This window comes from Giraffa tippelskirchi, chromosome 4 (assembly GCF_054371585.1).
Source record: "Giraffa tippelskirchi isolate mGirTip1 chromosome 4, T2T-mGirTip1v1.2.pri, whole genome shotgun sequence".
Taxonomy (NCBI): Eukaryota; Metazoa; Chordata; class Mammalia; order Artiodactyla; family Giraffidae; genus Giraffa; species Giraffa tippelskirchi.
Window position 1 is genome coordinate 208,014,622 of NC_137278.1, and position 22,229 is coordinate 208,036,850.

The window sequence follows — 22,229 nt, forward strand, 5'->3', positions numbered from 1 at the left end:
ATGGTAATTAACGAGTCACCTTTATTGAGCGCCTGCTGTGTGCCAGCTCGGCAAGGCTTTATTCCAACTACGGGTGCAGGCCTTCCTGATTCCTCCAAAGTCAGGTCTCATATCCCCACGTTGCAAAGGATCAGAGAGGCTGGCCCAGGGCTGCCCGACTCCCCATGCGTCTCCCCTCTTGCCTGGTTCTGACTTGTATCCTTTATAATAAAGCTGATTGTAAGTCCAGAGCTTTCCAGATTTCTGCGAGCCAATGAGTGATCAGTGAGGAGGGTGGGAACCTTGGAACCTATAGGCAGCTGGACAGCAGTAGGGTGCCCTGGGGACCCCTGATGCATAGCTGGTGTCTGAAGTGAGGGCCAGCCTGTGGAGGAAGCGCCCGCCACCTGTGAAGTCCCTGCAGAGGTGGATGTGGCTGCTGGAGCCCTTGAAGGTTTTCAGAGAGGGGATTGCAGAGCTGAGCCAAGACCCTCAGCACCCCACCACTGACTGTCCTTTCCCCTTGACTGTGGCTCGTGGATCAGTGGGGACCCTGTCCGGTCTTGTCTCTCCAGAGCTGGGTGCACGGTGAGCCTGCAATGAGTGTATGTTGGCCTGACCTCCCGTTGACCAATCACTCGGCACGTCCCCAAGACTCCATTTGGTCTGGTTCCTATGTTGACATCTCAGCGTGGATGTCGACTGTCCCTTTCAGCCCCAGGGGCATTTAATTCCCTATTCCTCCAGTCGCCGCACAAACAGTTCGCATCTTCAGAAGCAAAGTCGTCCGTTTCCTTCCCTCGCGGAGGAGAGCACAGGCTCAGGTGAGCAGTGGAGCCTGGCTGCCACGATGCTAGAAACATCGTTTGGAAAACACTCTGTACCTCCAGGCACAGCCATTGAAGGTTTGGTGCCCAGACGGAAATGCCCAGCTGGCAAGGGGAGCGGATAAACGCCTGGGCCCCCGGCAGCCCTTTCAACAAGCGCCTGTCAAACAAACAGAAACCATGACAGGAATTCTCAAGGAGCCTGTGAAAAGGCTGCTGTCTTTGGAAACCAGAACGACTCTCGCATTCTGAAGGTCGGAGCGGCTCATAGGCTCCTGGGAGAAGCGGATGTGCCCTAAATAACAAACAGCCATCATGGCCGGGCATGTGAGCTTGACGCACTGCCTTTCAGAGCTGGGGGGTTGGGGGGGGTGGCGGGTGGAAGAATGAAGATGCTCTGCTGTCATTTCTTCTTATTTTAAGTAAACATCTGACAACAGCTGTAAATACTTGTTTACGGTGAGTTACAGGGAGTTCAGAGTCGCAGACATAAAAGGCGTTCTGGAAGGGCGCCTTTCTGTTTTCTGATAATCTTCCTGTAGGGCTTCCCAGGTGGCTCAGTGGTAAAGAATCCACCTGCCCGTGCAGGAGACGTGGGTTCAATCCCCGAGTCGGGAAGATCCCCTGGAGGAGGAAATGGCACCCCACCCCCATAATCTCGCCTGGAGGATCCCATGGACAGAGGAGCCGGGCGGGCTACAGTCCATGGGGTGGCGAAGAGTCAGACATGACTGAACACACACACAGCCTTCCTGTAACCAGTCCTTCCAGCAGTCAGGAGATGACTGTGGGACCTCGTCTGGGCCCCAGGCTCAGCAAGCGTGTGCTCTGGGGTGCAGGGGTGGTGCAGGTGACCTTGGCCGAGGCACCCAGAGCCTCAGGTAGCAGCACCCATCTGGCAGGTGCCTCGCCCCGACCGCCTGCACCTCTTAGCTGGAGTGGGCTGGACGGAGGCCGTCTTTGGTGATGGGCAGAGGGCGTGGAGGGAGACGGCCGCCTCCGGTGTCAGGCCGGGGCCGGGGCTCACACCCATCTGCCCCGCAGGGGAGGACCGCTTCGGAAGACGAGTCATCACGTTCTGCTGCTGCCGGATGCCCCCCTCCCACGAGCTCAACCACAGGCGGCTGCTGGAGTAAGTCTGTCCTGTGCCCCCTCCATCCCGCCCCGCCCACCATCCCTCCTCTGTAGGCGCCCCACCCCCCACCATGTGTGGCCCTCTCCCTGGGCAGGTGGCCTCTCCATCACTTAGCACAGAGTGGATGTTCAGGGTCAAAGGCTAACGGACACTGATGGACTCTCAGGTCCCCGAGGGGATGTCATCAGTGCCCGGTCACAGTCCCACCTGCAGGACTGATGCCTGACCCCGCTCCAAGCCACGCAGGCCGCCCCCTGCGTCTGCTCGGGAGGCAGCCTCTCCCCACTGCCCCTGACCCGCGGTGGGCTCTTCCTCTATCCTGTCCCTGGGGGCCGTCCCTGAGCTCTGTGCGGCCACACTGGCCCCGGGGCCCCCTCCCCAGCCGGACCCCGAGAGCGTTAGGAGAGTTGGCATGGTCCCCATCACAGAGCTCCCACCCAGAGTCGCCCCGGTGAGCAGGCGACCTCGGGTCTGGTGAGAGGCTCGGCCTGGGGAGGAGAAAGCTGCGTGCCGAGGCCACCGAGGCTGCTTGAAATGGAGCGAAGTGCCCTCCCACCCAGCGGGTCCTGCTGGGGGCCGAGTCCCCACCCAGGATACCTGCCGGGCCCGTGTGACTTACCTGGACACCATGTCCCAGGCATTTCCTGCTCAGCTGTCGAATTCTCCTCTCCGACCACGTGCCGATGGCTCTTCGCTGCGTTGGTCAAGCCCCAGCCCGGTGCTGGGTGTCCCTGGGAATGTCTGTGTCCCTTTGTGAGGGACAGAAGGACGAAGTCTGGCCCAGGGCGGACTCGTCCACTGCTGGGACGGCTCGGGGGCCTGAACTCTGCCATCACTGCTTCCAGATTCACTTTTCTCTCGACTGTGAAATCCCAGCCACAGCTCGATGCCGCCACTGTGGCCTGGAGCCCCAAACTCCCAAGTGAACGAAGGCACAGTTGGATCGTAAAAGCGTCCGGAAGCCTTTGGGCTGCTTGTTTCACGAGAATTCCCGGGACCCCAGGCATCCGACTAGTTTGTTAAAGGATCCTCCACCAGCTGCTGCAGATAGAACGGCCCCTGGGCTCTGGCGGGCTGTGTTTGCCAGGCTCCCAGGGAAGGCGGCTGTGGTCCCACCACCGACTCAGAGAAGCCGTGCCTGAATTCCTGGAGCACCGGGCCAGATTAATCATGGGCTGTGCTTCTAGGTGATGACTGACTCAGACCACCCGAGATGCGAGAACCTGGCCGAAGCAGCTGGACGTCGGGAGCCCGAATGCTAGCAGGGTCAGGAGAGCTCCATCTGCAGCTCAAGTGCAGGTGGCTGGACAAGGGCTTTTCAGGCGGGACACGTGCACGTGGCCAGGAAGGAGCAGGCTCTGCAGCCCGGAGACTGACCGCGGGATTTGCAGAGCTTATCCGGGGAGTGCGGGCAAAGGACAGAAGTGGATCTGCTTTCCAGTAAAAAGAAAACGTGTGTGTGTGTACTCAGTGGTGTCCAACTCTCTGTGGCCCCATGGACTGTAGCCCGCCAGGCTCCTCCGTCCATGGGATTCTCCAGGCAAGACTACTGGAGTGAGTTGCTACTTCCTCCTCCAGGGGATCTTCCTGACCCAGGGGATCAAACCCACGTCTCTTGCATTGGCAGGTGGATTCTTTACCACTAGCACCACCTGGGAAGCCCAAAAGAAAGCACGCTAGGAACAGATCTGAAAAGGAGGAATCATTGCTTCTAGAAGACAGCTGGACAGCAAGGAGCCTGAAGTGGAGGGGCTGAGTTAGTCCCGGGGTTGAATCCCAGTTCATCCTCTGTGTCAGTTTCCTGTGGCCATTGCAACAAATTACCAAACACTGAGTGACCTGACCTGCCTCTTGAGAAACCTGTATGCAGGTCAGGAAGCAACAGTTAGAACTGGACATGGAACAACAGACTGGTTCCAAATAGGGAAAGGAGTACGTCAAGGCTGTATATTGTCACCATGCTTATTTAACTTATATGCAGACTACATCATGAGAAACACTGGGCTGGAGGAAGCACAAGCTGGAATCAAGATTGGTGGGAGAAGTATCAATAACCTCAGATATGCAGATGACACCACCCTTATGGCAGAAAGTGAAGAAGAACTAAAGAGCCTCCTGATGAAAGTGAAATAGGAGAGTGAAAAAGTTGGCTTAAAGCTCAACATTCAGAAAACTAAGATCATGGCATCTGGTCCCATCACTTCATGAAAAATAGATGGGGAAACAGTGGCTGACTTTATTTCTTGGGGCTCCAATATCACTGCAGGTGGTGATTGCAGCCATGAAATTAAAAGACGCTTACTCCTTGGAAGGAAAGTTATGATCAACCTAGACAGCATATTAAAAAGCAGAGACATTACTTTGCCAACGAAGGTCTGTCTAGTCAAGGCTATGGTTTTTCTAGTAGTCATGTACAGCTGTGAGAGTTGGACTATAAAGAAAACTAAGCACCGAAGAATTGATGCTTTTGAAGTGTGGTGTTGGAGAAGACTCTTGAGAGTCCCTTGGACTGCAAGGAGATCCAACCAGTCCATCCTAAAGGAGATCAGCCCTGGGTTTTCATTGGAAGGACTGATGTTGAAGCTGAAACTAGAATACTTTGGCCACCTGATGCAAAGAACTGACTCATTGGAAAAAACCCTGATGCTGGGAAAGATTGAAGGCAGGAGGAGAAGGGGACGACAGAGGATGAGGTGGTTGGATGGCATCACTGATTCAATGGACATGAGTTTGAGTCAACTCTGGGAGTTGGTGATGGACAGGGAGGCCTGGTGTGCCGCAGTCCATGGGTTGCAAAGAGGTCGGGCACGACTGAGCGACTGAACTGAACTGAACTGAACTGAGTGGCGTAAAGCAGCACATTGATTCTCCCCAGTCATACGGGGCCAGGAGTCTGAAGACACAGTTGTGTCAGTGGGGCCACAGTCCCCCCAGAGAAAGCTTCGCCTCCAGCAGAGGAACCTTTCTTGCCTCTTGCAGCTTCTGGTGGGGTGGCTGTCAGTGATTTCACACCCTCCTGGCCTGGTGGCCACGTTGCTTTCTGCTCTGCCTCTGACTTCACGTGGCCAACTCTGCTCTGTGACTTTCCCTCTTTTGAGCCATCTTACCAGGATATGAGAGGTTGCATTTAGTGCCCCCCCTGGATAATCTAGGATTAACTCCTCTGAAGAGCCTTTTCTTAATCACGTCTACTAAGAGCCTTTTCCAAGTAAGGCCGCATTCGTGGGTTCTGGGGATTTGACATTGGAAGTCTTTCGGGGGCCACTTTCAAGCCATCACATCCACTCCCTGGCTGTGTAACCTTAGGTAAGTTACTTAACATCTCTGAGCCTCAGTTGTCATCTAAGAAATGAGGATAGGGGACTTCCCAGGCAGTCCAGCGGTTAAAACTCTGTGCTCCCAATGCAGGGGGCTTGTTTTCGATCCCTGGTCAGGGAACTAAGCTCCCATATGCCACACAAGAGCCCGCAAGCTGCACAGCACAGCCAAACAAAAAGGAAAAAGGAGTGAGGACCAGGCCCCCTGCAGGTGGATTCTCAGCGCTGACCTGGAAGCGTCCCCCATGGCCCGGAGCTGGCACCCGCTGGGTGACCACAGCCCCATTATGGGGAAGACATATTTGGTTTCAGTCAACATGAGACGTTCATACCTGTGCCCTGTGCTCTGTGCCCAGGTATCTGAAGTACACGCTGGACCAGTACGTGGAGAGCGATTACACCATTGTCTACTTCCACTACGGGCTGAATAGCCAGAACAAGCCGTCCCTACGCTGGCTCCAGAGCGCCTACAGGGAGTTTGACAGGAGGTGGGTGCCCTCCAGCCTCGGGTGGGGTGAAGGGGAACCTCAGGGTGCCGGCTGAGTGAGGGGGAGGCTCAGGTAACAGGAGGGGTCCCGGCTGTGCAGTAGGGGAGGGCGGGACCCCGAGGGCCAGGGGGGCATTAGGGTGACCACACCTCAGGACCAGGGGCTTCTGTCCAGCACTGTCCTTTAGGGTGGGGTGGGCATCCATACAAGACTCTCGGTGAGTGCCTGCTCAGTCGTGTCCGACTCTTTGTGACCCCATGGACTGTAGCCCGCCAGACTCTTCGGTCCATGGAATTTCCCAGGCAGGAATATGGGAGTGGGTAGCCATTCTCCTTCTCCAGGGAATCTTCCTGACCCAGGGGTCGAACCCGTGTCTCTTGCAGGTAGGTTCTTTACAACCAGCGCAACCTGGGAAGCCCCATGATTCTTGAGAAGAAGCAAATGACATGTTCAAAGCAATCTTTTCCAGAAGCTCAGGCTGACAGTGAAAGGATATGTGTCTATGCTTGTCTTGAGCTAAAACAGATAAATTTTCAAATGGAAAGTAGTGAATTTCTTTTGTTTCTCCCACTTCTCTCAATGGGGCTTCCCTGGTGGTTCAGATGGTAAAGTGTCTGTCTGCAATGCAGGAGACCCGGGTTCAATCCCTGGGTTGGGAAAATCCTCTGGAGAAGGAAATGGCAGCCCACTCCAGTATTCTTGCCTGGAAAATCCCATGGACGGTGGAGCCTGGTAGGCTGTCGTCCATGGGGTCGCAAAGAATCGGACATGACTGAGCGACTTCACTTTCACTTTTCTCAAAGGTAGATTGGGGGCAGGAGTAGAATTATAGACCTTGGCTTGATGGAAGCCAAAAGGAGGGGCATTCTAGACTTCAAAGCTACGTAATAGTGGAGTGCCTGCTAGAGGTAGTGAGTTCCCCATCAGTGGACGTAAGTAAGCAGACCTCCAAATTGAACTGGATGTGAACATACAGCAAAGATTTTCCGTCCACCATTACTACGTCATTACAAGCATACAGTGGGTTTCCTGCATTTTTTTCTGTTCTCTCTGCTTTTGACTTCTCGTCTTCCAGGCTGTTCTGCCAGGTTGCTCCTTTAAGGAAGAATCATCCACCCAGGAATGTACGTGACCCCCTTTCTAGGAGCTCCGGTGCTCCTGCCATGGGTGGCACCTAATAGAATCCACCTTCCTGTAGGGGTGGACTTTGTAACAGCCGTGCTCTAGGTCCTTGGACCACCCGAAAGTCACTGCAGCTTCCCCCTTCCAAATTGCAAGACTTTTTTTTTTAGTAATTAATTAGTATTCCTTCGGGAGATACCCTGAGACTATATAAATATCAGTTTCATGTGCTAGCTTTTGCCTCCCTTGCCATTTCTTGGCTTAATTATTATTAAGATGGGTGACAAATGGTGATCGGGGCTTTTAGTTGGCATTTTACGGTACTGAAGAGCTTTCTCTTTCGGTTTATTTATATCCATATGGACTTGGGATCTCCCATTTTATTCAGTAGTTTATAATCCATGACTATATTTATCCTAACGCTCAAATTGTTGAAAGTTGGCCAGGTGAGCTTCAGCCTGGCTCCTGTGTCCCACAGACACGTCCCTGTCCCTCCGAGCGCTTCCTTTACTTTCTAGGACAATAAGATGCTCCGGGCACATCCCAGGTGGCGCTAGTGATAAAGAACCGCTTGCCACTGCAAGGGATGTAAGAGATGCAGGTTTGATCCCTGAGTCGGGAAGATTTCCTGGAGGAGGGCTTGGCAACCCACTCCAGTATTCTTGCCTAGAGAATCCCATGGACAGAGGTGCCTGGTCGGCTACAGTCCATGGGGTCACAGAGTCGGACACGACTAAGCAGCTTAGCACACACGCATGCACACCCTCCCAGGAATCTGCCGTTTCTCTGGGCCCTGGTTCCTCTTAAGGGAGGACGCTCCTAGGAACCCGGCCCTGGAAGCAGTGTGCTAGTTGCTGTTGGGCTGTTACGGCTCGCAGGCGAGTCAGTGGACAGTTGCGGTGTGTGTATGTGTACATATATGTAGACATACATACACACACACATCAACATCGGCCTTCATGTTTGCATTTACTGTTTCTCCTGGAACCTGTGTGTTCCCACCAACATCTACACTAGCTCCCGTCCTGCCTGCCAGGGCTCGTTCTAGTTTTCTCCCTTTCTGCGTTTGTAACGTCCCTCCTCCAGTTGTAAGAGCCTGGCCCGCACTGCCTTTGTGCACGCTCAGCCGCTCAGTGGGTTTCCCACTCTCTGTGACCCTGTGGACCGTAGCCCGCCAGGCTCCTCTGTCCGTGGGATTTCCCAGCAAGAATACTGGAGTGGGTTGCCAATTCCTCCTCCAGGGGATCTTCCCGACCCAGGGATCAAACCCAGGTCTCTTGTGTCTTCTGCATTGGCAGGCGGATTCTTTACCACGTGCCACCTGGGAAGCCACCGCCCTTGCTTGGCCTGCCTCTGGCTAATCGCATGGCCACCTCTCACTTGCTGAGGCTCTGTTACACTGGGGCTGCCCCGCCCCGACCCAGCCCCTGCCGTGCCCCCTGGGCTGATGCCCACACCAGGCCGCTGTGGCTGACCCCTTCTTGCTCCCACAGTTGGTTGCAAATGTCGGATCTCTTCTCAGCCCCCACCGTCCTCCGCCTGCCGGGGCCCAGACACCTTGTGCTGGACTTCCTGTCCACCTGCCTCGCTCGTGTCTGCCTTATTAATCAGCTCCCGGAGGCTTGGGGAGACCGATGGGTAATGTTTGCGGATTCCCGTGGTGTCACTCCTGTCGCTGTGACCGACTCCAAGTGGCCCACGTGGCCCCACTGGACACGGAACTGGAGGAAATGGGTGGCCATCCCTTCTTGTGGGTTCTCCCACCCCTTGGATATAACAGGCAAAGGAGCCCAGGGGCACAGCAAATAGTAAATGTAGTGGAGTGATCAGCAATCAGTGAGGTTGGCCCATTCGTGACCTTTGTGTTTAATATGATTTACTTCATTGTGAGTTGATATTATTGAATAACGGCTGTTTTTCACAACTGGCTCCCCGAATGGCTGGAATTCCAGCAGTTGGCTCTTTGAAGGGCAAAGAGCTGGCTTGAGGGTGTCCCTGGCTCACCTGAGTGTGGAAGCCCTTCTGCCTCTTGGACAAGCCCTGCCCACCAGGCTGCCAGCCCCCTGCTGCCGTCACAGACCCTAGCGTGCCCGCCCCCTTCCTCTGGCCCTGGGTGGACGCCAGCCTTCTTGGCTTGGCCTGATGGCTCTGGACTGAATTAACCACGAAAGAGGAAGGGAAGACAGCTAAGAAGCACCTCACTGAAGGGGGTGCCTAGTGCTGTCACATGGTGGGGGTTGGGGGGTCACGGCTCCACCTTCTCCCGGGTCAGTTCCCTGCAGAGCGGGGGTTGTTGCCAGTGTGTCCCCACCCCCAGCCCCGGTGTGAACACCTGTTAAGTGGGGGCTCTGATCTTGCAAACTGTAAAGCTGTGTGCACAGTGCCAGTGATGGGCATGAGGTCCTCATTTTCTCCTTCCAAGTCCTTAAATCGACTATCAAGAAACAGAAGGTTGGGACTCTCCTGGTGGTGGTCCAGGATTTAAGAGTCCGCCTTCCAAGGCAAAGGTCTTGGGTTTGATTCCTGGTCGGGGAACTAAGATCCCACATGCCATGGAGCAACTAAGCCTGCATGCTGCAACGAAGACCCAAGGCAGTCGAATAAGTAGATAAATAAAATATAAAAAGAAAAAAATAGGAACGGAAGGTTCTGAGACTTGCCATCGAAGCCACAGTGCTGCAGTTCTCTTTCCAGCCCAGGGTGTCTCCGTGTGCGTCCTCTGAGACCCCCTCCGTCTCCCTCCTCAGGTACAAGAAGAACCTGAAGGCGCTGTATGTCGTGCACCCCACCAACTTCATCAAAATCCTGTGGACCATCCTGAAGCCCCTCGTCAGGTACGGGCCACTCTCTGCAGGGGTATCCCCAGGGTCAGACAGCCCGGCCCGTCCAGACACCCGGGCAGTCTTGCTCTGGGGCGTCCGTGCGTCTCGGATACCTGCCTGCCCCACGGCTGTGTCGTGTTGAATCACGGGGCTGACAGTCATGAACAGGAGCCTCAGCTCACGACCCCAGTGAGGTCGGCTCCAGCGTTTTACAACCCCCTTTTCCTGAGCACCCACATTATGTATACACACCTGTGTCGGGGTCCTGAGACCACCTTAGGTCAGGGACTCCCCACGAGGACTCCCAGAACTCAGGAAAGCTGTCATACTTATGGGTCCAGTCTTTATAGGGAAAGGATGCGGGTAGGATCTGGAAAAGTCGCGTGGCGTGCCGGCAGCCCGAGCCCAGCTCCCTGCTGTCTTCTCCGGGGCAGGGAGGGTTTGTGCAGGTCAGCTCGGTCCCCTGGCCTCGGCGTGCCGCTCAAGATGAGTGTCACTCACCCCATGAGCTCACCTGAGCTCGGTGTCCACTTAGACAGACCCAGTGTGGCGCAAGACCTCGCCGTAAATCACATCGCTGGCCCCGGTGCAAAGACTCTGTCACCAGCGGGACTTCCCTGGAGCCGGTCAGGGGTCGTCCTCTCTTTGGGACCAGCGGGTTTGGGCAGCCTGTGCCTGGTGAGCCCTTCCTGGCCTGGCACGTCCAGCCAAAGGCCTGACACTTCAACAAAAGAGCGGTGGCTTCAGCCCTCCTCCGCATCCTGGCTCTCCCTGCGGGATGATTTCTGCCTCCGTGGCAGGAAGCAGAGGCCAGGGGTTGGCAAGGCAGGAGGGGCTCTGCCAGGGCCACATGGCCCCTCCGCTTTGCCCCCATGTGGACCACACGCACACAGCACACACTGTGTGCGCAGGGCCCCATGATGCGGTGGCTGGGGTGGAGGCCCCCAGACACGGTTTTCATACAGCAGCTCCGGCCCCACGCCTGCCGGACGGAGGGGCTCCGAATGCAAGGGGCCGCGGGCGGGACGAGGGAGACTGGGACCCTTAGGTGAGACCTGTGTTGGACTCCTGAACCCCAGACCTGCAGGATAAGCTGATGTTGTCTTAAGCCCTCAGTTCTGTGATCATTTGTTACAGCGGCCGCCTGGCCTCTCGGCGGGTCGCTCGCACAGCATTTGTACTCTGGCACCTCTCAGGGTCCCGCCAGCCTGCTCGCTTCTCACTTGGCGAGTGAGTATACATGCGCACAAGTGCTCACATGCGTGCACAAACCCTTCTGTGACCCCAGGTCGCTGTCTGAGGCCCCCTCCGCTTTCCGGGTCAGCCCTGGGACTTGAGTGAGGACCTCCCAGCATGTCTGGTGCTGAGAGGCTGCCCTGGGAGGAACCCTGTGCCCCCACCCCTGCCCCGCGCCCCCTCACCCTCAGCATGCAGAGTCCTGGGCCCTCCCCAGCGAGCGGGTGTGTGTTTTCCAGGCTGTGCAGGATCACCGCTTTGAGGAGGGGCTTCTGGGGAGCTCTGAGATCCTCCTCCTGGTAATAAACCGTGCCACCCCTCAGACCAGATCGAGAAGCCATGGAAGGTTTGAGTCTGATCTTCTTTGTAATTGAAGCTTCTTAGGAGGTGGTGCAGTCGAGGTCTGGGGGCTGCCCTGACAGGGGTCTGAGCCCTTCCTTCCCGTTAGTTGCCAACCTCACCCCAGAGAGCCTGGCCCAGAGAGGAGTAATGTTAATCACTGAGTTGTGTCCAACTCTTTGCACCCCCCATGGACTGTAGCCCACCAGGCTCCTCTGCCCACAGAATTCTCCAGGCAAGAATACTGGAGTGGGCTGCCATGCCCTTCTCCAGGGAATCTTCCCAACCCAGGGTTCGAACATGGGTCTCCTCCATTGCAGGCAGATTCTTTACCGTCTGAGCCACCAGGGAAGCCCTGAGAGAGGGTCACCCATTCTCAGACCTACGGCTCTGCTTGGGACAATTCCTGGAAGAGCGGACTCAAGGCAGCACCCATTTAAAAAGCAAGGGAGCGATTTTTGTGGCCAGAGAGCTCCTTTCATTTCACTGAAATTCCCTGCCAGCTTTCCTAGCTGGGTACCTGTGCCATAGACATGCTCCCTCTGGCCAGGTGGGGTTTTCTTCTTGTTTTGTTTAACCAGGCCCAGCAGACTGGTGCTATAGGTAACAAAGTGAAAAAGCCAGTCCTAGTTACCCTACTGCCCCAGAAGACTATTCAGACGTTCTATTTCCTGGTGCTGTCCTTCACCTTAGAAAAGCTCTAAGAGTTCCAGAAGCCTCTAAAGTTCTTGGAAAAAGCCCACCTGCTCTTGCTGTGTTGCAGCGTGGCAGCCTAGGTGACGTGATGGGCATGAACCAGACCTCCTGGGCTTGCCCTTGACCATCGTCACCCTGGGCAGTAGACGCCCCCTCTCTCTGCCTCAGTTTCCCTTGTGGCTGACAATGCCCCTTAAGTCATCCTATTGCTGTGACAAGTCCCTGCCGTAATACGTGTGGAGTGTTTAGAGCAGGGTGCTGGCACTAGTCAGTATTCACTGTTAGCTACCAGTGCTGTTTAAAAGATTTTTTATTATCCTTTTGTGATTAATTAATTGTAATATGTTATGTACCTTATGTGCCAGGCACCCCAAAACAATCCTATGTAGTCAGCAGTCTTTCTTGTATTCCAAAGAAAAAGAGCTTGGTGCTCAGAGAGGTTAAAGGGTTTGTCTGAGGTCACACAGCACGTCAGGGCTTGGCTGGGATTCCAGCTCAAGCCTGTGTGGTTCTGTCCCCAGTCCTGCCTCAGGCACGGATGTAAGCGGGTGTCTTGAGCAGACTTCAGGGGTCAGGGCTGGGGACCCATCTGAGCCCTGGAGTCCTCAGTTGACAATGAAGTGGACAAGCCCAGTGGCTCTCCAGGGCCCACGCACTGCCTGACTCAGACTTTCTGGAGGCAGGGCCTGGTGATTCCACTGCACACCTGCTTTGGGGTCCCCTGGGTGGGCTGCCAAGAGGCGCTTTCCTGGGAATGAGAGGCAGGAAGGAGCCCTGCTTGCATCAGTGGAGCCTGGTGTCTAGCCAGTACTTGGCGACCGGAGGGGGACAGGCAGAAACGCAGGGAGAAAGCTGAGGGGGCTCCTGGGTGGGCTGGAGTTGGCACGAGGGGGGCTCCCTGCAGCCCTGAGGCCAACACCTCTCTCCTGCAGACCATTCCCGAGAGGCCCTGTCCGTGGGTACGGCTAGGGGCCTGGGCACCCGGTCCGCCTACTCCACTAGGGGGCACCCAGTCCCCACGGCTCAGCCTCCCGTGGGCTCTAGGCTCCGGCGGGTCTGGGATAAGACAGCTGCTTGGGTAATTGGAGGTGATATCCTGGGCTGACAGCACGATGTCACCTACTGCAGAAGTCCTGGAGAGGGCATACCCCGGGGCGAGCTTTCTCAGCATGCATGCACACACACACACATGCACAGCGAAGGGGTACACGGAAGCCTCTGGGGCGATGGTCACGTTGTTACCTGGTTGTGGGGATGGTTTCACAGTGTACGACGTGTCCAAACTCATCGACTCGTGCACGTGAAATCCGTCCAGCCGTGCGGGCGTCGGTGACACGGCAGTGAAGGTGTAAACAGCAGAGCAGGCGGGTGGTCTCACAGGGGATCGGCTGGCCCCAGCAGTGACCTTCTCACCCAGCCCAGCCTCCTGGGCTTCTCCTCACTTTGCGGTTGGGGAAACTGAGGCTCAGTTTTTTTTTTAATCAGTTATGTATTTTTGGCCGTGCTGGGTCTCCTTTGCTGCTTCGGCTCTCTCTGGCTGTGGCCGGTGGGGGTTGCTCTCTGTTTTGATGGGCGGGCTTCTCGTTGCTGGGGCTCCTCTTGTTGCCCAGGCTCTAGGGTGCATGAGCTTCAGTGCTCGGGTTCTAGGGCACAGACTCAACGGTTGTGGTGCCCAGGCCTAGTCAATCTGAGGCATGTGGGATCCTCCCAGATTAGGGATCGAACCTGTGTCTCCAGCATTAGCAGGCGGATTCTTTACCACTGAGCCACCAGAGACGTCCAATATATATATATTTTAAATTTAAAAACTGTTTTTTTTTTTTTTGGCCAAGCCATGAGGCATGAGAGATCTTAGTTCCTGACCCAGGGATCAAACCTGCGCCCCCTGCAGTGGAAACTCAGCGTCTTAACCCCTGGACCGCCAGGGAACTCCTGAGTCTCGTTGTTAGTAATGGTCCCAGGTCACAACGTCCATCAGGCATCAGACAGCGGACTGGTTCATGTAGACAGTCCCACTCTTTGCATCAGGGAACCCCGCTTTCAAGGGGAGGTGAGTGGCTCCAGCCAGGGCTTGTCTGCATTGTTATACTCAGGCCATCGTGGGCCCCAAGAGTGACCATCCTGGACAGAAATCGGAGGGTGTCTTGCTTGGCCCCCACAGTTGCGGGGATGTGACTCCCACTTCGTAGAGAGAAGCCCGGTGGGATGTTCGAAGCTGAAGCCGCCGCACCCCAGAAGCCCGGCACCAAGACTCTCTCTGCATGGAGCCTGCAGGTTCCTGGCCGCTCACCCTGGAGGCAGATGCTGATTTTTATGCCGATGAGGCTCTCCAGCGTGCTGGGTGCATCCAAGGTCTTAGGAAAGCAGAGCATCTGCCAGATGTGCGCTGCTTCCGCTCTGCTCTGCATTTAGATGGTGTCAGCATTTATGCTTCTTTAATATGAAAAACGCCAGCGCTGTTTGCTCCAGGGCTCCCGCCGCCAGACCCCCAGTCTCTTTCCTGCTGCCTAATCTTTTTTTTTTTTTTAATTTTCTTCTGTCTTTTTTCCTTTTTAGTCACAAGTTTGGGAAAAAAGTCACCTATTTCAACTATCTGAGCGAGCTCCGTGAACACCTCAAATATGACCAGTTGAGCATCCCCCGGGAGGTTCTGCGGTGAGACCTCTATGCCCTCCGCATTGCCCGCCCCAGCCTCCCCTCATGGTGAAAGCTTCATTCCCATTCGTGTGCACAGCCAGATCTGGTTCCTGAATCTGCCGCCTCAACACAAAGATGCGCAGTAAAAGATGCTGACTGCTGACTCAGAGAGACGAGGCCGGGATATCTGTGTACACACGCAGATGAGATGTCTTTCTCTCCCGCCGCTGCAAAACTGATTAAACAAATCAGCCACGGTGGTAACTGCTGTTTGCTGCCATGGTGTTGGCCGGTTTGGCTTTGTAGTGGAGAATGAGGGGGACTTATGGGGTGTGTGGATGACACGTGTGTGGCGTGAAACACTCCCAGGCCTGTGGCAGGTGTTCTCAGAACCGCCCGCCCGGTGCTTCTGGGTGTAAGCCTAGCTGATGGGTCCGCTGCTTTGTTTTCTAGGCAGCGGTCCCCTCCTCTGACAGGCTCAGGTTGCGGGAGGGAGCCCAGGAAGGTGTGTGGTCAGCCCCAGGCCCCTCTGTCAGCTCAGATGGAGCCCAGTCTCTGAGCCCTGCCCAACACCCTTCTGCCCTTTGCATCCCGCTCTCTGGGGGGGCTCCTTTGAGGGAGCCCGGCCCTGGCGAAGCTGCATGCAGGTGAGGTCAACAGTCCTGTGGGGAGAATGGAGGTGGCTCCCTCCCTCTGGGCCCCAAGTCCCATGGCAGGCACTGGGGATATAGAGCGCTGCAGGGAATGTGTCCACCCTCAGAACACGCTCAGGTAATGGGGCCACAAGTCCCTGAAAGAGGTGCTGAACCCAGCTGAGGAGGGGACTTGTGGGGAACGAATATCAGGGGAGGCTTCCAGGAGGAGGTGAAGTGAGTTTTGAAGGGACCGTTGGCTAGATCAAGAGTCCAGGGAAGAGTCCCTTTCCAGCAGAAGGAAGTTCTCATGTAGACACGTGGGTAAAGTGTCGGCTAGGGGTTGGCAGGAGAGGATGACTGTTTGATAGAGGTTGGATTGCTCTTGCTGGCTTTTGTGTGAACACCCATGGCTACAAGGGCTTGTGAGGGTGCGTGTGTCTGTGTGTGCGTGTGCAAGACTGAGATATAGGCCTAGAAGTATAGGACGCCCAGGGTCCCATCCTGCAGATGCTTGAAGGGCGTGTGACCTGAGATGCTCCCTAGAGCATCAGGGAAGGCTTCCTGGAGGAGGTACCACTGTGATGAGTCTTAAAAGGGATGAAGATGCTTGTGGGGCATGTGACCCGACAGCACCTTGGGGCCCGAGGCTTCACCCCTGCTGGCTGACAGCTGAGCTTCTGTTTGTGTCCACAGATACGATGAGGAGCTTCGGAACCTGCACGCTGGCAGGCTGCCCCCTCCCACCAAGACTCCCCCACCGCGGCCCCCTCTGCCCACCCAGCAATTTGGCGTCAGTCTGCAATAGTAAGTGAGTGGGGACGGGGTCTGCCTTGTTTCCTGGGACCGTGCGATGCGTCTGTGTGCTGGTGGTGGGGGGTTCTCCCCAGACCTTGACCTCCGCAGCTGAGCTTAAGCCTTTGGGGAAACTGACCTGTGAGCTTGTCACGAGGCCAGAGTGCCCGCCACTGTGTGTGTCTGTGTGCTTGTGTTCAGAGCACCCAGCCGCGAGCCAGGAGGGACTGGGGGTGGGGGTGGCCCTCACCTCAGCTTTCATCATCACTGCTCACTGGGCAGTTCTGGTTCCGTATACCCAGGCCACAGCCCGTACGCCTCCCATCACTTTCCACCTGAGGCTTGGCCGCGTGCTTGCTCTGGCCAAGGAGTCAGGAGCGGCCGCGAGGCAGGTCACATCCTGGAGGGAACCTTAGGGGCTGGTTCACAGTTGGTTTCTCGTGGTGACAGAGGCAGGGTGGAGACGGTGTCTGGCTAGCCCGCGTCCTTGGGTGACCACAGAGCCCCTTCCACTGACTCCCACGGCTTGGGGCTGCCCGAGTGGGGAGTGAACCCCGGGGGGCTCAGCCGCCAGGCTATAAGGACTGTTGTTACCACAGTGTATCCTTCCCTTCCTGCCTCATCTCACCCTTGTTAGCCACATAAACCTTGAACTCACGCCCCCTCTCAGCTTGTTTCCTTATTTCTAAAATCAGTGTGTTGCATGATGTGATCTTTAATCTTTACTCCTTGGGAAGGATTCTGGGCCTCCCATCCAGGCCAACTTCATCCCTTTTAAGACTCATCAGAGTGATACCTCCTCCAGGAAGCCTTCCCTGATGCTCTAGACTGCATATAAGGCCTACCTCCATTGCAGCCCCGATCTGAGCAGGCCCCAGGGGGGAGTCCCTCAGGCTTTTTGCCCTGCTCAGAGGCGAGCCCTTTGTCTTCCTCCTAGTCTCTGCTTCTGGCACCTAGCCAGGTGTGAGGCAGCTGAAATGACGGAAGATGAAGGGGTTGTTTTAACCGTACGAGCTCCCTGGGGCAGTTGGGTCTGAGCTGCATGATGTGTAGGAAAACCAGGGCCTGGAGGGTGGCGGATCCCAGGGAGCAGTCTGCCCGACTTCACTCGTTAGTTGTTCCTTGTTAGAAACATGCCGTGTGACCTGTCTGTATATAAAAATCCCGTGATCTTTAATACCCGTGCTGGATGTTAAGACACTGAAAGGTCAGGAGCTGAAGAGGCTCTGGGCAGTGCCCAAGCCTGGTAAGGAGGCGGAAGTGGCACTGTAGGTGTGTCCCAGCAGCCAAAATGGACCGTTGTTTTCCAGAACTTTCTACAATGGTGGCCATGGTCCATACTGTCCACAGGTAATGATTGAGCAGTGCAGGTGAGGCACTGAATTTATCATTTCATTTTCCTTGAACTGATTTCAATTTAAGTGGCCACTCGCTGCCTGGTGGACAGGGTAGCCCTAGACTGCGGGGTGTCAGCACGCCCCCCACAGTCAGACACACGCACACTCAAATCAGTTTTTTGTGAGCGCTTAGTGACTGGGAAAGGTTGAAGGCAAAAGGAGAAGCTGGCGGCAGAGAAGGAGGCGGTTAGATGGCATCACCGACTCAATGGACGTGAGTTTGAGCAAATTCCGGAGATAGTAAGGACAGGGAAGCCTGGCGTGCTGCAGTCCACGGGGTCGCAAGGAGTCAGACACGACTCAGCGACTGAACAACAAAAGTGAATATACCGTATGTTCATATATGATTTCTATAAATACATCTGGAGCAAAGTTGAGCGAACAGCACTTCCTTTTCCACTTTTAAACATTGTAAAAATGTGCTGGTGTGACCCCTGCCACCCCCTAACTGCCCCCAGGAAGGGAAGACCTGGAACACGCCTGCTGTGACTCCGGGCCCCTCTAGGGGGCGCTGGTGAGAACCGGGCCCTCAGAGGCGGGACGCGCCTGCTGTCACTCCGGGCCCCTCTGGGGGGTGCTGGTGGGAACTGGGCCCTCAGAGGAGGGACGCGCCTGCTGTGACTCCGGGCCCCTCTGGGGGGCGCTGGTGAGAACCAGGCCATCAGAGGAGGGACACTCCTGCTGTGACTCCGGGCCCCTCTGGGGGGTGCTGGTGAGAACCGGGCTCTCAGAGGAGGGACGCGCCTGCTGTGACTCCGGGCCCCTCTGGGGGGCGCTGGTGGGAACCGGGCTCTCGTGACTCCGGGCCCCTCTGGGGGGCGCTGGTGAGAACCGGGCCCTCAGAGGAGGGACACGCCTGCTGTGACTCCGGGCCCCTCTGGGGGGCTCTGGTGAGAACCGGGCTCTCAGAGGAGGGACACGCCTGCTGTGACTCCGCGCCCCTCTGCGGGGCGCTGGTGGGAACCGGGCTCTCAGAGGAGGGACACGCCTGCTGTGACTCCGGGCCCCTCCGGGGGGCGCTGGTGAGAACCGGGCTCTCAGAGGAGGGACGCGCCTGCTGTGACTCTGGGCCCCTCTGGGGGGCGCTGGTGGGAACTGGGCTCTCAGAGGAGGACCTAGTGACTGCTCTACCAAGGCTTCTGCCGTGCGCTCTGCTTCGAGCTCAGCCCTGAGTTACCTGCCCCCGTCTGAGCTGATACCCGGGGTGCAGGGTAGGCGTGAGAGGCCTCTGGCGCTTGTGTCTTCAGCGCCTTGCCTGAGGACCAGCAGCACCTTCTGGGTTGCCCGTTTTGTTGTTCAGAATCACCTCTGTCTCCTTGAAAAGTGCAAGTGTCAAAGTCTCAATCGCTCAGTCGTGTCCGACTCTTCGCCACCCTGTGGACTGTAGCCTGCCAGACTCCTCTGTCCATGGGATTCTCCAGGCAAGAACAATGGAGTGGGCTGGAGTGGGCTGCCATGCCCTTCTCCAGGGGATCTTCCCGACCCTGGGATTGAACCCAGGACTTCTGCATTGCAGGCGGATTCTTTATACCGTCTGAGCCACCAGGGAAGTCTCCTTATCATCTGGGCTTCCCTCGTGGCTCAGGATAAAGTGTCTGCTTGCATTGAAGGAGACCAGGGTTCGATCCTTGGGTCGGGAAGATCCCTGGAGATGGAAATGGCAACACACTCCAGTATTCTTGCCTGGAAAATTCCACGGATGGAGGAGCCTGGTAGGCTATAGTCCATCGGATCGCAAAGAGTCACACATGACTGAGTCGTACATGCCCTCCTTCAGGGAATCTTCCCGACCCACAGATTGAACCCAGGTCTCCTGCGTTGCAGGCAGATTCTTTATACTGTCTGAGCTACCAGGGAAGTCTCCTTATCATCTAACAAAGCTTTAAAAATGGAAAACAAAAAGCAAAAACTCACCTAACTCGTAGACTTCTGAAGCCATCTGCTTGAGTACAGTGTGTGTGTGTGTGTGTGTGTGTGTGTGAGGTGTTTGTGATTTCAGCGCCTCTCAGCCTATGAAGTTCACCAGGGCACCTTGGCCTTGTGTTTCGAGCAGGTGCCGTTTAGAAGGTGCCGATGCAGCATTTCAGCCCAGAGCTGCTGGCAGATGCTGGGGATATCTGGTATAAAGGCTGTGGTCCAGCCCTGCTCCAGAACCAGTTGTCACTGTTCACGTTAGTTCATTACGTCTTTAGGGAATGGTGACTATCATTGGGAAACCTCTGAAAACCATTCTGCATGTGCCAGTTTGAGAGCTAATCCATGCGATTGCCTCTTTAAATTAATATTTTATGCCGTTTAATTGTGAAAGACTGTAATAAAATGGCAATAAACATATTAAATAAAGCACCAAATACATAATTTGTTTGGACTGTGAATGAATGAAAGTCATTAAAATTCATAAGCAGATCCTATTCACAAGTGTTAATTCGCTGAGTAAGTTCAAAAACACACAACAGAACGCTATCACCTTACACAAGCTAATTAAGTTAATATATTAAGGGGAAGTCAGAGATTCAAGAAGTCTTTGCCTGCCTGCCATCCCTGAAGCGGGACAATGGAAACAGCCCTGAATTGGGCAGTTGTGAAGGGATGGAAAAAGGGAGGGGCCTCCGGGAGTGGGGGAGGGGAGGCAGGTCACATCCCAGCTCTAGCATTTTCCAACTTTGGGAAGGCAAGCTTGAGATGTAACTTCTCACCCTAGTCTCTTCCCCTCTAACTGTAGGTGAAACCCTGCTCCCTGTACCCTCCAGGGTCATGGGGTCTTAATAGGATGTGCAGGCAATGTGAGCAGATCCTGCTGCCCAGTTCATTGCCTACTCTTATTCCTTCTTCTGATCCCCTCCTCCAGGAAGCCTTCCCTGATACTCCACAAAGGCAAGAATCATTTGTTGAGAAGATTATTCTTGCCTCCATGGAATTGCCTTGACACTCTTGTAAAGAACTAATTGACCGTGCATATGAGGGTATATTTCTGGACTTTTGATTCTACTCCATTGATTTGTAAGCTGGTGCCACATGATCTTTATTGTTGTAGATTTATAGTAAGTTTTGCAATTGGGAAGTGTGATTCTTCCAGTTTCGTTTTTCTTTTTGAAGATTATTTCAGCTCTTCTGGGTCCCTTGAATTTCTTTATTAATTTTAGAATCAGCTTGACAGTTTCTGCAAAAAAAAAAAAGCAATTGGAATTTCAATAGGGACTGTGCTATGTCAGTAGGCCAGTTTGGGGGCTATTGCCATTTTAATAATGTGCTGCATGCTAAGTTGCTTCATTCGTGTCCGACTCTATGTGACCCCATGGACTGTAGCCCGCCAGGCTCCTCTGTCCATGGGATTCTCCAGGTAAGAATACTGAAGGGGGTTGCCATGCCCTCCTTCAGGGGATCTTCCCAACCCAAGGATCAAACCTGAGTCTCTTATGTCTCCTGCATTGACAGGCAGGTTCTTCCCAATTCAAAAGCAAGGGTGTCTTACCATTTATTTGAATCTTTTAAATTTTTTTCAAAAATGTTTTATAGTTTTCAGTGTAGTAGTTCTGTACTTTTTTGTTAAATTTATTTAGTTTTTATTCTTTGTGATGCTATTGTAAATCAAATTGCTTTCTTAATTTCATTGGCAATGGCAACCCACTTCAGTACTCTTGCCTGGAAAATCCCATGGACGGAGGAGCCTGGTAGGCTGCAGTCCATAGGGTCGCTAAGAGTCAGACACGACTGAGTGACTTCACTTTCACTTTTCACTTTCATGCATTGGAGAAGGAAATGGCAACCCACTCCAGTGTTCTTGCCTGGAGAATCCAGGGACGGCGGAGCCTGGTGGGCTGCCGTCTATGGGGTCGCACAGAGTCGGACACGACTGAAGCGACTTAGCAGCAGCAGCAGCAGTGTATAGAAATACAATTGATTTTTGTATGCTGATTCTATATCCTGCAATCTAGTTGAACTCATTTATTCTAATAGATCTTTTTGTGGATTTTTTTTTAGTATTTTCCACATCTAAGATCATGCCATTTGCAAATAGAGATAGTTATACTTATTCTTTTCCAACTTGGATGCCTTTTATTTCCTTTTCTTGCCTGATTGCACTGGCTATGCCCTCCAGTACAATGTTGAATAGAAGTGACGAGCATGGACATCCTTGTTTTGTTCCTGATCTGAGGGGGGAGCTTTCAGTCTCTTTACCATTAAGTATGATGCTAGTTTTTCATAGATTCCCTTGATCAGGTTGAGGAAAATCCCTTCCTTTGTTGCTCTGTTGAGTGTTGTGATTTTTTCCTTCATGAAAGGGTGTTAGATTTTGTCAAATGCTCTTTTTGCTCTGTTGAGAGGATCACATGACTTCTGCCCTTTATTCCATTAATGTGATGTTACACTGATTGATTTGCGTGTGTTGAACAAACTTTGTATTCTTGGGATAGATCACGTGTGTTCATGGTATATAATCTTTTCATACATTGCTGAATTTGCACAGCTAATATTCTGTTGAGGATTCTGTGTCTATTCATAAGCACACTGGGTCCAGTTCTCCATCCGTGAAGTGGGCCCTCTGTGCCTGGCCTGGGACGTCACCCAGCCCCCGGCATTGCAGTGATTTTAATTATCAGTGTCTTTGACTTACAGCTTAAAGCTTTGCCCGTCTTTCACTGTTTATAACTTGCAGCCCTCCCTGGAGGGAGGTTGCCAGCATCTCTGCTTCCCATGTGGGGAAACTGAGCCTGGGGAAGCTCAGAGACAGGCTGCGGGTCACCCACTTCCTAGGACTTGTATAGGTCTGTGTGGTTCCCAAAGTAAACGGAGGAGGAAGAGAGCC

General features: G+C 54.5%; 1 protein-coding gene across 12 annotated transcripts in view; it reads left to right on the plus strand.

The window, feature by feature from the left end:
• Positions 1 to 22,229, plus strand: part of ARHGAP8 (Rho GTPase activating protein 8) — a 51,146-nt gene that overhangs the window by 18,605 nt on the left and 10,312 nt on the right. For 7 of the 12 annotated variants that reach the window (XM_081483966.1, XM_081483972.1, XM_081483973.1 and 4 more), the window contains 5 exons: positions 1,851 to 1,938; positions 5,615 to 5,746; positions 9,616 to 9,702; positions 14,518 to 14,589; positions 15,927 to 16,037. In XM_081483966.1, the coding sequence (XP_081340092.1) occupies positions 1,851 to 1,938; positions 5,615 to 5,746; positions 9,616 to 9,702; positions 14,518 to 14,589; positions 15,927 to 16,037 (490 nt within the window). Of the gene's footprint in view, positions 1 to 1,850; positions 1,939 to 5,614; positions 5,747 to 9,615; positions 9,703 to 14,517; positions 14,617 to 15,926; positions 16,038 to 22,229 lie in introns of all 12 variants that reach the window. The other 5 variants (XM_081483969.1, XM_081483970.1, XM_081483961.1 and 2 more) reach the window with 1 other exon arrangement.